Source organism: Thalassophryne amazonica, chromosome 11 (assembly GCF_902500255.1).
Source record: "Thalassophryne amazonica chromosome 11, fThaAma1.1, whole genome shotgun sequence".
In the NCBI taxonomy this organism is placed as follows: domain Eukaryota; kingdom Metazoa; phylum Chordata; class Actinopteri; order Batrachoidiformes; family Batrachoididae; genus Thalassophryne; species Thalassophryne amazonica.
This window is the reverse complement of record NC_047113.1, coordinates 7,288,238-7,301,020: the sequence shown is the minus strand read 5'-3', so window position 1 is coordinate 7,301,020 and position 12,783 is coordinate 7,288,238. Positions and strand designations below refer to the sequence as shown.

General features: G+C 39.6%; 1 protein-coding gene across 1 annotated transcript in view; it reads right to left on the bottom strand.

Annotated features, from left to right (window-relative positions):
• LOC117520582 (calcium uptake protein 3, mitochondrial-like) overlaps window positions 1-12,783 on the bottom strand; it is a 103,360-nt gene that overhangs the window by 71,898 nt on the left and 18,679 nt on the right. Inside the window, exons 3-7 of the mRNA XM_034181895.1 lie at window positions 11,587-11,616; window positions 11,379-11,457; window positions 1,283-1,330; window positions 1,103-1,185; window positions 954-1,025 (exon numbers count right to left, since the gene is read on the bottom strand). Of these exons, the coding sequence (XP_034037786.1) occupies window positions 954-1,025; window positions 1,103-1,185; window positions 1,283-1,330; window positions 11,379-11,457; window positions 11,587-11,616 (312 nt within the window). The remainder of the gene's footprint in view (window positions 1-953; window positions 1,026-1,102; window positions 1,186-1,282; window positions 1,331-11,378; window positions 11,458-11,586; window positions 11,617-12,783) is intronic.

Here is a 12,783-nt window from a genome sequence, read left to right as displayed (position 1 = left end):
GTTACTTTGGGACAGTTGCTCAGTAACATGGATTTAAACTAATTTGTGAACAAAATTTGAGAGAAATAAGCCTTTTGCATGCATGGAAGAAAGTTTAGGAACTTTAAATCTGGGTCAGCTAATAAAAAAGGGAATAAAAACAGAAGTGCTACATTTTTAGTTTTGCTGAGAAAATGCCAAAACTCAGACACAGTGTAGACTGAAAAAATCCTAAAGTTTCTGCAGTTTCCACATTGCTCACTTGAACTAAATCCAGCTGTGCAGAGTTTCACTTGCTGAAAGTAAAGCTGAATGCAAAATGCTACAGTCACTGATTTCAATGAATTTGCAGCCAAGTATTAAAAGTTACAAATTTAGTTGATGATCCTTCATACAATTATGTTTTGGCCCTTTAAAAAAAGAGGGTAGACTTATAATTTGTAATTCCAATATCATTCAGCTACTGCAGAGGTTAACAACAAGGTTAAACATCTGCACTTTAAGCTCAAATAATAACCTTATGTTTGAAGTTAACTTTGATTGGACAAATAATCCAAAATCAGCCCCATTCTGAAGTTTTATGAATGCACCCAGATTTTCTTAACTTAAAGTCTTAAGTAACATTATGTTGTGCAATCTAAAGTACGCATTCTAATGATCTTTTTGATGCATATACGGGCTCCTGTTTAATGTGAGGCTATGAAGAGATGCTAACATCTGTCCCAAGAGAATAAGCTCCTCCGTGCTGTTTGAGTGATAAGACCTCAAAGAGCAGCTCTTATCTCTCCCTGTTTACATCCACCTGCATGCAGCAGAAGACAGCCCTGCAAAGATGAAAGCTGAGGCATGTTTTACCCTGCAGGGCCACGTCTACCTCTGCGCCAGGGACCTACCTCCTCTGTAGGAATACCACTTTTGGAAGCAAAACTTGCAATAATTAGGCCTGATAGACCATTTTTTTTTACAATTCATACCTGCTGCACAAATCGTTGCTCATCTTCCGTGACTTCTTTTCTGTCCTTCTTCTTGCGGAAAATTTCTTCGAGCTGGTAAGAAGAGAAAAGTTATGATGCAGATTGTGATGCAATAACCAATGCATATTGTTTGAAGATGATGCTCGTACCACCATGAATTCCCTTTTATCCACCATTTCATTTCCATCTGCATCAAACATGTTGAAAGCAATCCTGAAGGCTGCATGTGGCTCTGAAGTCAAGGGGAAAATAATACAGAAGAATTATTTCACCTTTGATCACCATTTTCATCTGTATGTAAGTTCCAGAATATTAACGTGGTTACTGACTTGTTAAAATGCAGAGCAGGAAGAGATACTCTGTGTAACTGATGACACCTGAAACAGGAAGAAAACTAAGTGAAGCTGAGAACCAAAATGTTCTTTCTTGTTGCACACGAGGTGGCCTCAAATAGCTGCAACCAGATGTTCAAAGTCGTGCACCCGACATGAATAGGCCATCCGGCGCAACAGTGCACACCTTCAGACAAAAGAGTAATCTTCTTGCACTCGCTGATAAGATCTAAAAAGGTGCCTTTTACTTCATGCTTGGTGTTCCACTCACACAAACAGCAGCTTTACAACTGAGCTGACCTATCTGAACACAAACCCAAACAAATTTAAGGCCCACGGCTTCTGATCATGTTTGGGTAACAAGGTGTAATACACTCTGAAGTCAGTGATTGAGAATGCCCGAGTCGCGCTTGTGTCGTGTCCTTCAGCTCCCTTTGTTGTGTGACATGGAGAAGGGAAGTGTTAGTGTCAGGAGCCATCTGAGCAAGCTTCTCCCACCGTCGCTGAAAGCATTCCCAGGCTTTTGTTTGCTCGGGAAGATAGAGAATTGAGCACAGATAGTTCTGGGTGACTGCTTTGGGTGTTATGGGAAAAGAATTCAGGCATGGGGTTTGCTTGAAGAAGACTTCCAGGAAGAGAAAAGCCAAAGGGAACGTTAGCAAACAAAGATGGAATGATGGGTTTTTTCTCTGCACCTCCTGCAGAAGGTTGAACCACATAGCCAACAGGATAAAGCAAAGGTAGGTAAGGTGGTGGAAAACAAAGAATTAGAAAATCAGTTGAGGTTTATCTCAAAAGTACCAACAACAAAGTGCAGATTCTCACCACAGCTGTCTGCGTTTGGCAGGCAAGGCCCAACGATGACAACTGATCTCCAGCTTCAAAGACTTTTAAGCTTAAACGAGCTGAAGAGAAAAACTTTTAAGATTCCAGCTGTGTCTCACCCGTACCACACACACCTTCTCTCCTGGAGGCAACCCATACACACACACACTACAGCTCAAACTCTGAGCTCAAATAGATGTTGTTAGACAATACAACAAATTCCACTGCAACACTTCATACAGAGTGGCAGTCCCGGGGATGTAACCCAATGCCATTCTTAGACATCGTAATGTCCGCGGTGATCTGGGGGTGGCCAGCGGGACATGTCTCAACACAGTCGGTTTCAAACAGCCCCCTCATTCTCTAAATCGACGCTTTGTTCACAGATCAATCCAGTTTTCTTTCCTCTCTCTCTCTTACAATGCCACAACATTTAACAGCAGGATTAACGGGTCCAAACCCCAGCATCGGCACTTAGCTGAAGCAACGGAGAGGAAAAGCAGAACAGTGAGTTTTAATGGTGGACAGGTTCATTTCACCTAATGCACTTAGCAGGATGAAAAAGTAAAAGGCTTCACCGATTCTCCCACAAAAGAAGTGAGGTTTGCAGGTAAAAGTGGGAAGATACATAGTTTCAGAACGCACTAAGTGAAAAAACATTGTTTTTAAACCAAACCCAGGAGAACCACACTCAGCACTCATATGGATTCATAAATTAAAAATGATTCACTAACATATTGATGAGTGTGTACCATGTTGTGTCCTTTTTAAAGCAGTACAGAACACACACATGAATCAATATAAACAACATAAATCTGAGTTTAAATTCTAAATAAAATAATGAAAATGCTATTTTTCATGTCAATTACACACGTATTAAACACGGAAACTTTTTTTTTTTTATTTTCTGAAGGTGGTAAAACCCACCCTATTAAAATTTTATGATGCATTTCTTCAGCCTTGCAGTCTGTCTCAGTAAATGTCTGATTGACAGCACGATTTCTGATAAATGTATTTAAAATACTTTTTTTTTAGTTTGGATAGAGGTGTTAGAATTACAATGCAATTTGTATTTAAATATTTTGCATCATTAGATACAATAATATATAAATGCAACTTGGCTAATTATATCATACACTCAACAAAAATATAAACGCAACACTTTTGGTTTTGTTCCCATTTTGTATGAGATGAACTCAAAGATCTAAAACTTTTTCCACATACACAATATCACCATTTCCCTCAAATATTGTTCACAAACCAGTCTAAATCTGTGATAGTGAGCACTTCTCCTTTGCTGAGATAATCCATCCCACCTCACAGGTGTGCCATACCAAGATGCTGATTAGACACCATGATTAGTGCACAGGTGTGCCTTAGACTGCCCACAATAAAAGGCCACTCTGAAAGGTGCAGTTTTATCACACAGCACAATGCCACAGATGTCGCAAGATTTGAGGGAGCGTGCAATTGGCATGCTGACAGCAGGAATGTCAACCAGAGCTGTTGCTCGTGTATTGAATGTTCATGTCTCTACCATAAGCCGTCTCCAAAGGCGTTTCAGAGAATTTGGCAGTACATCCAACCAGCCTCACAACCGCAGACCACGTGTAACCACACCAGCCCAGGACCTCCACATCCAGCATGTTCACCTCCAAGATCGTCTGAGACCAGCCACTCGGACAGCTGCTGAAACAATCGGTTTGCATAACCAAAGAATCTCTGCACAAACTGTCAGAAACCGTCTCAGGGAAGCTCATCTGCAGACATGCACGACAGGGTCTGGGCGAGGGTCTGGGGGCCTAAAGCGGCCCCCAGACCCTCGGCCTATGGGCTTCGGCCCTGCGGGCCTCGCACTTTGTCCCCCCCAGTTTCTAGTTCTAAATTGCGCCCTTGCAAATCAAGTTCTGAGTAATTGCTGGTTTAAATATGTCCCCTCCCCCCCCAAAAGGGAAATAATCTGAAGTAAACTGTGCAGATAGTGTGTAATAGGAGTTGTTCACTTTAATTTTACAACTGGCTTTGGTTTTTAGTTCTTTAGTACATCTTGAAATGAAATGTTGCTTGAAAGCTTCTCTTCTATTCTCTTGCTTGCCTCTACTGGTGGTTGGCTCTCACTGCGGTATTGTATCACTTCCTGTTCCAGAGCACAGCGGTGTTTTTCTGTATCTGTTAGCTGTTTAATCTGCGCAGTTAGATTGATCTAGTTATCTAGATTACGATTTGTTTCCCAGTGTAATCTTTACGTGCCTTAACTAAAGCACTCCTTCTGCTGAATCACCTCTAAATTATTTACACATTATTCAGTTTGCGTGTTTTTAGGAATCCGCTAGCTTAGCATAGCTACTAGCTCTTAGCCGATTTAGCATGGCGGCTTCTCCTGTCTCTCCCGCACTTTTCTGCTCTGGGTGTGAAATGTTTAGTTATTCCTCGGCCTCCTTTAGCAGTAACGGTACTTGTAATAAGTGTAGCTTATTCATAGCTTTGGAGGCCAGGCTGGGCGAATTGGAGACTCGGCTCCGCACCATGGAAAATTCTACAGCTAGCCAGGCCCCTGTAGTCGGTGCGGACCAAGGTAGCTTAGCCGCCGTTAGTTACCCCCTGGCAGATCCCGAGCAGCCGGGAAAGCAGGCTGACTGGGTGACTGTGAGGAGGAAGCATAGCCCTAAACAGAAGCCCCGTGTACACCGCCAACCCGTTCACATCTCTAACCGTTTTTCCCCCACTCGACGACACACCCGCCGAGGATCAAACTCTGGTTATTGGCGACTCTGTTTTGAGAAATGTGAAGTTAGCGACTCCAGCAACCATAGTCAATTGTCTTCCGGGGGCCAGAGCAGGCGACATTGAAGGAAATTTGAAACTGCTGGCTAAGGCTAAGCATAAATTTGGTAAGATTGTAATTCACGTCGGCAGTAATGACACCCGGTTACGCCAATCGGAGGTCACTAAAATTAACATTAAATCGGTGTGTAACTTTGCAAAAACAATGTCGGACTCTGTAGTTTTCTCTGGGCCCCTCCCCAAATGGACCGGGAGTGACATGTTTAGCCGCATGTTCTCCTTGAATTGCTGGCTGTCTGAGTGGTGTCCAAAAAATGAGGTGGGCTTCATAGATAATTGGCAAAGCTTCTGGGGAAAACCTGGTCTTGTTAGGAGAGACGGCATCCATCCCACTTTGGATGGAGCAGCTCTCATTTCTAGAAATCTGGCCAATTTTCTTAAATCCTCCAAACCGTGACTATCCAGGGTTGGGACCAGGAAGCAGAGTTGTAGTCTTACACACCTCTCTGCAGCTTCTCTCTCCCTCCCATCCCCTCATTACCCCATCCCCGTAGAGACGGTGCCTGCTCCCAGACTACCAATAACCAGCAAAAATCTATTTAAGCATAAAAATTCAAAAAGAAAAAATAATACAGCACCTTCAATTGCACCACAGACTAAAACAGTTAAATGTGGTCTATTAAACATTAGGTCTCTCTCTTCTAAGTCCCTGTTGGTAAATGATATAATAATTGATCAACGTATTGATTTATTCTGCCTTACAGAAACCTGGTTACAGCAGGATGAATATGTTAGTTTAAATGAGTCAACACCCCCGAGTCACACTAACTGTCAGAATGCTCGTAGCACGGGCCGGGACGGAGGATTAGCAGCAATCTTCCATTCCAGCTTATTAATTAATCAAAAACCCAGACAGAGCTTTAATTCATTTGAAAGCTTGACTCTTAGTCTTGTCCATCCAAATTGGAAGTCCCAAAAAACCAGTTTTATTTGTTATTATCTATCGTCCACCTGGTCATTACTGTGAGTTTCTCTGTGAATTTTCAGACCTTTTGTCTGACTTAGTGCTTAGCTCAGATAAGATAATTATAGTGGGCGATTTTAACATCCACACAGATGCTGAGAATGACAGCCTCAACACTGCATTTAATCTATTATTAGACTCTATTGGCTTTGCTCAAAAAGTAAATGAGTCCACCCACCACTTTAATCATATCTTAGATCTTGTTCTGACTTATGGTATGGAAATAGAAGACTTAACAGTATTCCCTGAAAACTCCCTTCTGTCTGATCATTTCTTAATAACATTTACATTTACTCTGATGGACTACCCAGCAGTGGGGAATAAGTTTCATTACACTAGAAGTCTTTCAGAAAGCACTGTAACTAGGTTTAAGGATATGATTCCTTCTTTATGTTCTCTAATGCCATATACCAACACAGTGCAGAGTAGCTACCTAAACTCTGTAAGTGAGATAGAGTATCTCATCAATAGTTTTACATCCTCATTGAAGACAACTTTGGATGCTGTAGCTCCTCTAAAAAAGAGAGCTTTAAATCAGAAGTGCCTGACTCCGTGGTATAACTCACAAACTCGTAGCTTAAAGCAGATAACCCGTAAGTTGGAGAGGAAATGGCATCTCACTAATTTAGAAGATCTTCACTTAGCCTGGAAAAAGAGTCTGTTGCTCTATAAAAAAGCCCTCCGTAAAGCTAGGACATCTTTCTACTCATCACTAATTGAAGAAAATAAGAACAACCCCAGGTTTCTTTTCAGCACTGTAGCCAGGCTGACAAAGAGTCAGAGCTCTATTGAGCTGAGTATTCCATTAACTTTAACTAGTAATGACTTCATGACTTTCTTTGCTAACAAAATTTTAACTATTAGAGAAAAAATTACTCATAACCATCCCAAAGACGTATCGTTATCTTTGGCTGCTTTCAGTGATGCCGGTATTTGGTTAGACTCTTTCTCTCCGATTGTTCTGTCTGAGTTATTTTCATTAGTTACTTCATCCAACCATCAACATGTTTATTAGACCCCATTCCTACCAGGCTGCTCAAGGAAGCCCTACCATTATTTAATGCTTCGATCTTAAATATGATCAATCTATCTTTGTTAGTTGGCTATGTACCACAGGCTTTTAAGGTGGCAGTAATTAAACCATTACTTAAAAAGCCATCACTTGACCCAGCTATCTTAGCTAATTATAGGCCAATCTCCAACCTTCCTTTTCTCTTAAAAATTCTTGAAAGGGTAGTTGTAAAACAGCTAACTGATCATCTGCAGAGGAATGGTCTATTTGAAGAGTTTCAGTCAGGTTTTAGAATTCATCATAGTACAGAAACAGCATTAGTGAAGGTTACAAATGATCTTATGGCCTCGGACAGTGGACTCATCTCTGTGCTTGTTCTGTAAGACCTCAGTGCTGCTTTTGATACTGTTGACCATAAAGTTTTATTACAGAGATTAGAGCATGCCATAGGTATTAAAGGCACTGCGCTGCGGTGGTTTGAATCATATTTGTCTAATAGATTACAATTTGTTCATGTAAATGGGGAATCTTCTTCACAGACTAAAGTTAATTATGGAGTTCCACAAGGTTCTGTGCTAGGACCAATTTTATTCACTTTATACATGCTTCCCTTAGGCAGTATTATTAGACGGTATTGCTTAAATTTTCATTGTTACGCAGATGATACCCAGCTTTATCTATCCATGAAGCCAGAGGACACACACCAATTAGCTAAACTGCAGGATTGTCTACAGACATAAAGACATGGATGACCTCTAATTTCCTGCTTTTAAACTCAGATAAAACTGAAGTTATTGTACTTGGCCCCACAAATCTTAGAAACATGGTGTCTAACCAGATCCTTACTGTGGATGGCATTACCCTGACCTCTAGTAATACTGTGAGAAATCGTGGAGTCATTTTTGATCAGGATATGTCATTCAAAGCGCATATTAAACAAATATGTAGGACTGCTTTTTTGCATTTACGCAATATCTCTAAAATCAGAAAGGTCTTGTCTCAGAGTGATGCTGAAAAACTAATTCATGCATTTATTTCCTCTAGGCTGGACTATTGTAATTCATTATTATCAGGTTGTCCTAAAAGTTCCCTAAAAAGCCTTCAGTTAATTCAAAATGCTGCAGCTAGAGTACTGACGGGGACTAGAAGGAGAGAGCATATCTCACCCATATTGGCCTCTCTTCATTGCTTCCTGTTAATTCTAGAATAGAATTTAAAAATTCTTCTTCTTACTTATAAGGTTTTGAATATCAGGTCCCATCTTATCTTAGGGACCTCGTAGTACCATATCACCCCAATAGAGCGCTTCGCTCTCAGACTGCAGGCTTACTTGTAGTTCCTAGGGGTTTGTAAGAGTAGATTGGGAGGCAGAGCCTTCAGCTTTCAGGCTCCTCTCCTGTGGACCAGCTCCCCAATTCAGATCAGGGAGACAGACACCCTCTCTACTTTTAAGATTAGGCTTAAAACTTTCCTTTTTGCTAAAGCTTATAGTTAGGGCTGGATCAGGTGACCCTGAACCATCCCTTAGTTATGCTGCTATAGACGTTAGACTGCTGGGGGGTTCCCATGATGCACTGTTTCTTTCTCTTTTTGCTCTGTATGCACCACTCTGCATTTAATCATTAGTGATCGATCTCTGCTCCCCTCCACAGCATGTCTTTTTCCTGGTTCTCTCCCTCAGCCCCAACCAGTCCCAGCAGAAGACTGCCCCTCCCTGAGCCTGGTTCTGCTGGAGGTTTCTTCCTGTTAAAAGGGAGTTTTTTCCTTCCCACTGTAGCCAAGTGCTTGCTCACAGGGGGTCGTTTTGACCGTTGGGGTTTTACATAATTATTGTATGGCCTTGCCTTACAATATAAAGCGCCTTGGGGCAACTGTTTGTTGTGATTTGGCGCTATATAAAAAAAATTGATTGATTGATTGAAAGTGGATTTGACTGCGCAGTCATTTATGCACCTGCCCAATTTTGTTTAAAGAATTATTGCACACTTTCTGTAAATCCTATAAACTTAATTTCACTTATCAAATATCAGTGCGTCCGTCTGCTATATGATATATTTAACTGAAATTTCTGATCCAGACAACCAATGATTTATAAAGGAAAATCATGAAAATTATCAGGGGTGCCCAAACTTTTGCATACAACCAGTGGTGGGCATACTTCCGATAACCCGATAACAGATAATTATCGATGATAATGTTTTCATTATCGGATTATCTTTTTAGATAAATTTAAAAACCATCATCAGACTAATTATCTTCTGATGAATTACCGTCCGATAACTTACTAAACTAAGTTGAACAGTAAAAAACATTTTTAAAACTGTTAAAGCTGTTGAGACCTACCTGTTAAAAGTTTCCTAATAAGCATGTTGTTCTACCCTCTGCAAACAGAAACCACTCTATCATCTGTAAGCAAAGGAGAACTGATGACCAAAAAAAAGTCATTTCCTTTAACACCATACTAATATAATCACAATGTCACCAAGTCATCCAGAGGCATACATGTTTAACTTATGGTTCAAATTTTAACCACTCATTTTAGCCAAGTTATTTAAAATTATTGTCATGTCTGAAGTTTATAAAGTGAAAATATCAGATATATGTTTTCGTTTTAAAGTAATGTGCTAATTTTTAAGGTTTTGTGAGCACATGCTGTGCCAGGCAGCAATGCATTATGGGTAGCATAAGGTAATCTCAGACGTTCACGACAGGACAAATGCATTTCAGACACTCTGTTCAGGGTCCACAGATAACAGCATTAAACTCTAGTGCCTAAAACTCTCGTGAATATATTCTCTGGGTTTATAGACGTTAGTGTATTTGCGTTTGTTAAATTCTTAAATGTAGCAGACACGGATTATCTGGAATTTTGTTTGACATTTTTTCAAGTCCGCTACTGCCACCTACTGGCCAGGAGTGTTCATGGCAGTATTAAACGTCTGGGTACATGGCTGCTCTCAAAGTGTTGGTATTGTCCATTGTCCAGGCGCTTTTTGTGTGCATATATTTGTTAACTTTGTATTCTAAAACTACGGTTAGAAGTAATTCCGACTCCTTATCGGTCCACACGAACGAGGTTGGCGCCATGTTTTTAGTTTTTGTGGAAGTGACGACAAGAGAATAAGGCTCCTGATTGGATAGAATTTTAATCAGGACCGCCACCCAAAGGTTTGGCAGACTAATTACAACACATTTATACGGTTCGATGTGGATGGATTTTTTTTTTAAACGACGTAGTGTGGATGAAGTTTTTTCCCCAAACTGAAAGGGTAAGATATTCGGTTTTACAAAATACCCGACAACGTGTGTACATGGACTTATATCTGTGAAAGGCACTATATAAATAAATTTACTTACTAATATTGAGTGCACGTTTTACAACATCATAAAAGTTTTAAAACATGCAATTGCGATGACACTTCCAGGGCTCTGTAAAAATGCCTGTTTTTACAAATAAAAATGGAATATTTTACAAAAGCACATTTATCTTTAAACCAACACACGTCACATTAACGTGTTGGTTTACATAATGGATTACTGAACCAATCACTGTTTAGCACTTTTACCCAGAATGCTTTGCGGTCTGTGTTTGTTACAAAACCTCAGAATTAGTGCCTTATTCAACATTAAAAGATATATGTTATATTTTAACTTTGTACAAAGGACAAATGACAGAATTGACATTAATGGAGTTATTCTATCAGTATTTTCAAAAAACCATAAGTTAGTATGACTTTATTTTTCAAGACCTCCGCCTGACCGGAGTATTGAAATCAATAAGAAGCTGGTCTCAGTGTGTTTCTGTGGTAGGAGCGTTGTTGTAAACAAAAGCTTCCAGCAGGAGCAGAATGTTGAAAGAAAAATGATTTTTAGTAAAGAGTTGATTTCGTGGGTGCTCTCAGTAGTTGTCTGTGCTGTTTCCTACAGGGGGCAGCATGGTCAAACATTCTTGCTTATTCTTTAGGTCTTTTACCACTTTGCGATCGTGTTAAAAATCAATTTCAGCTCTTTAGTAACTGCAAATGTCCCATAGACAACACCAGAATTTATCGGTTATCGATTATCTGTAACTTCCGATATATTTTTGAGTGGTTTATCTTTATCAAAGATAACTTTTCAGTTATCTTATTATCTGTTATCGAAGTTAATTTTTTGGTTATCTGTGCCCACCACTGCATACAACTGTATTTTGCATTCAGATATATCGTCTTCAATAAACTGTTGATCATTGTGTGTGTCATCAATGGACCAGACCTTCCTTCTCAGGTTAGATATTGTTGGCAGACTGATGCAAAGATAATGTTTTATAGCTCACCCTGGATGTTGTGGATTATACAGGAATGACATGCAGAGCAGGGAACACATTCAGAACAAGAAATTGTTCTGAATGCCGTAAAGCAGGCAATTACTCATGTTCAAGGGATTTCCCTTTGACAGGTTTACGTTACCTCGTTCTTGGAGATTTCTAAACAAATGTGATGATCCTTTCCAAACAGGCGGGGTATCAGCAAGCATTTTCTCTAATTCCTGCTTGAATAGAAGAAAATCCCAGTTTATTCAGTTGCACACCTGCAGCACACACACACACACATATATGTGTGTGTGTTAATTTTGCTCTTAAATAAAATATACGTCTTGAAAATAACAGTGGCTCACCTTTTTAGTCAGGGACTTCCACATTCTTTTTACTAAAAATAAAAATATAAGATAATAAGATAAACAGTTTGTGGCTGATAATAATAATAATAACAATACTAATAATAATACATTGAAATGGTATTTTTGTGTGTCTGTATATCAGGGAACAAAAGTGAAAACATGTTTATGTGCATAGAAACATGACCAGCGTATCACCAGTAAAGCATTCCAAGGGTCAATAAAGTCCAAGATAAGCCAAGACCTCATAAAAACACCTGGTCAGGTAAATCACATCGGCCTATCAGAGCAGTGCCATGACAGCAATGATAATAACCCTCCACTGACACATTTTAAAGTCTGCGACTTGAACTAGGATTGTGATGTCCACGTGACGGCTCCCTCTCCAGCAAAGACGTGCACAAATCAGCAAATTACGCTAAAAAGGACTGCTCTTCTGTTTCACTTCATCTCTTTTATTTTCTCTGACATGCATAATTTATGTTGCTTTTTATTTGACATGATATAAAAGGGCAGTTGGCTTCCCTGCTAAAAGGCAGCATTCACATCTTTGTTTTTGGGCTGCTTGATTATAATTAAAATCATAATCACCATTGTTTGAGCAAAATTAAAACCATGAATATTTCAAACATTGACTTTTGAAGCATCCTGCATTTATTGAACTTAAAACCTGCAATTTAACAGCGGAACTGCTGAAAATATAAATTCAATTTTAAAAATATTATTAAACTGAAAAATAAATAAAAAACAAAATTAAAAAATCGAACTCTTGACTAAATCATAATAGAAGAGCTTTGGGTTATTTATCTGAAATCAGTGACTGGCTGTTTGGTGAGTGTTTAGTACAGCCACATCTTGGTCTATCAGAAATGTTGATCCTTGCTTGTACCAAGTACTGGACTAGGTCACGGGTCAAGGTAAGTTTTTTTCTTTTTGCAAAATTGCTCCTTGATCATATTTATGATATATATTTGATCACAAATATAATGCAATGCTAAAATACCCTTGGGCGTATGAGCATCAAAATAGGAAACAGAATGTGACCTTTTGACCTCTTAAAAAGAGTCAAGGTTAGCCATCTGTGTCCTAAGAATGTTCCCTGTGAATTTGAAGAACCTGCCAGTAAGAGGACTGGAATTATGCTGAGCACAGACAGACAGGCAGACAGAAGGACGAACAAATGGCCATACAGACGGA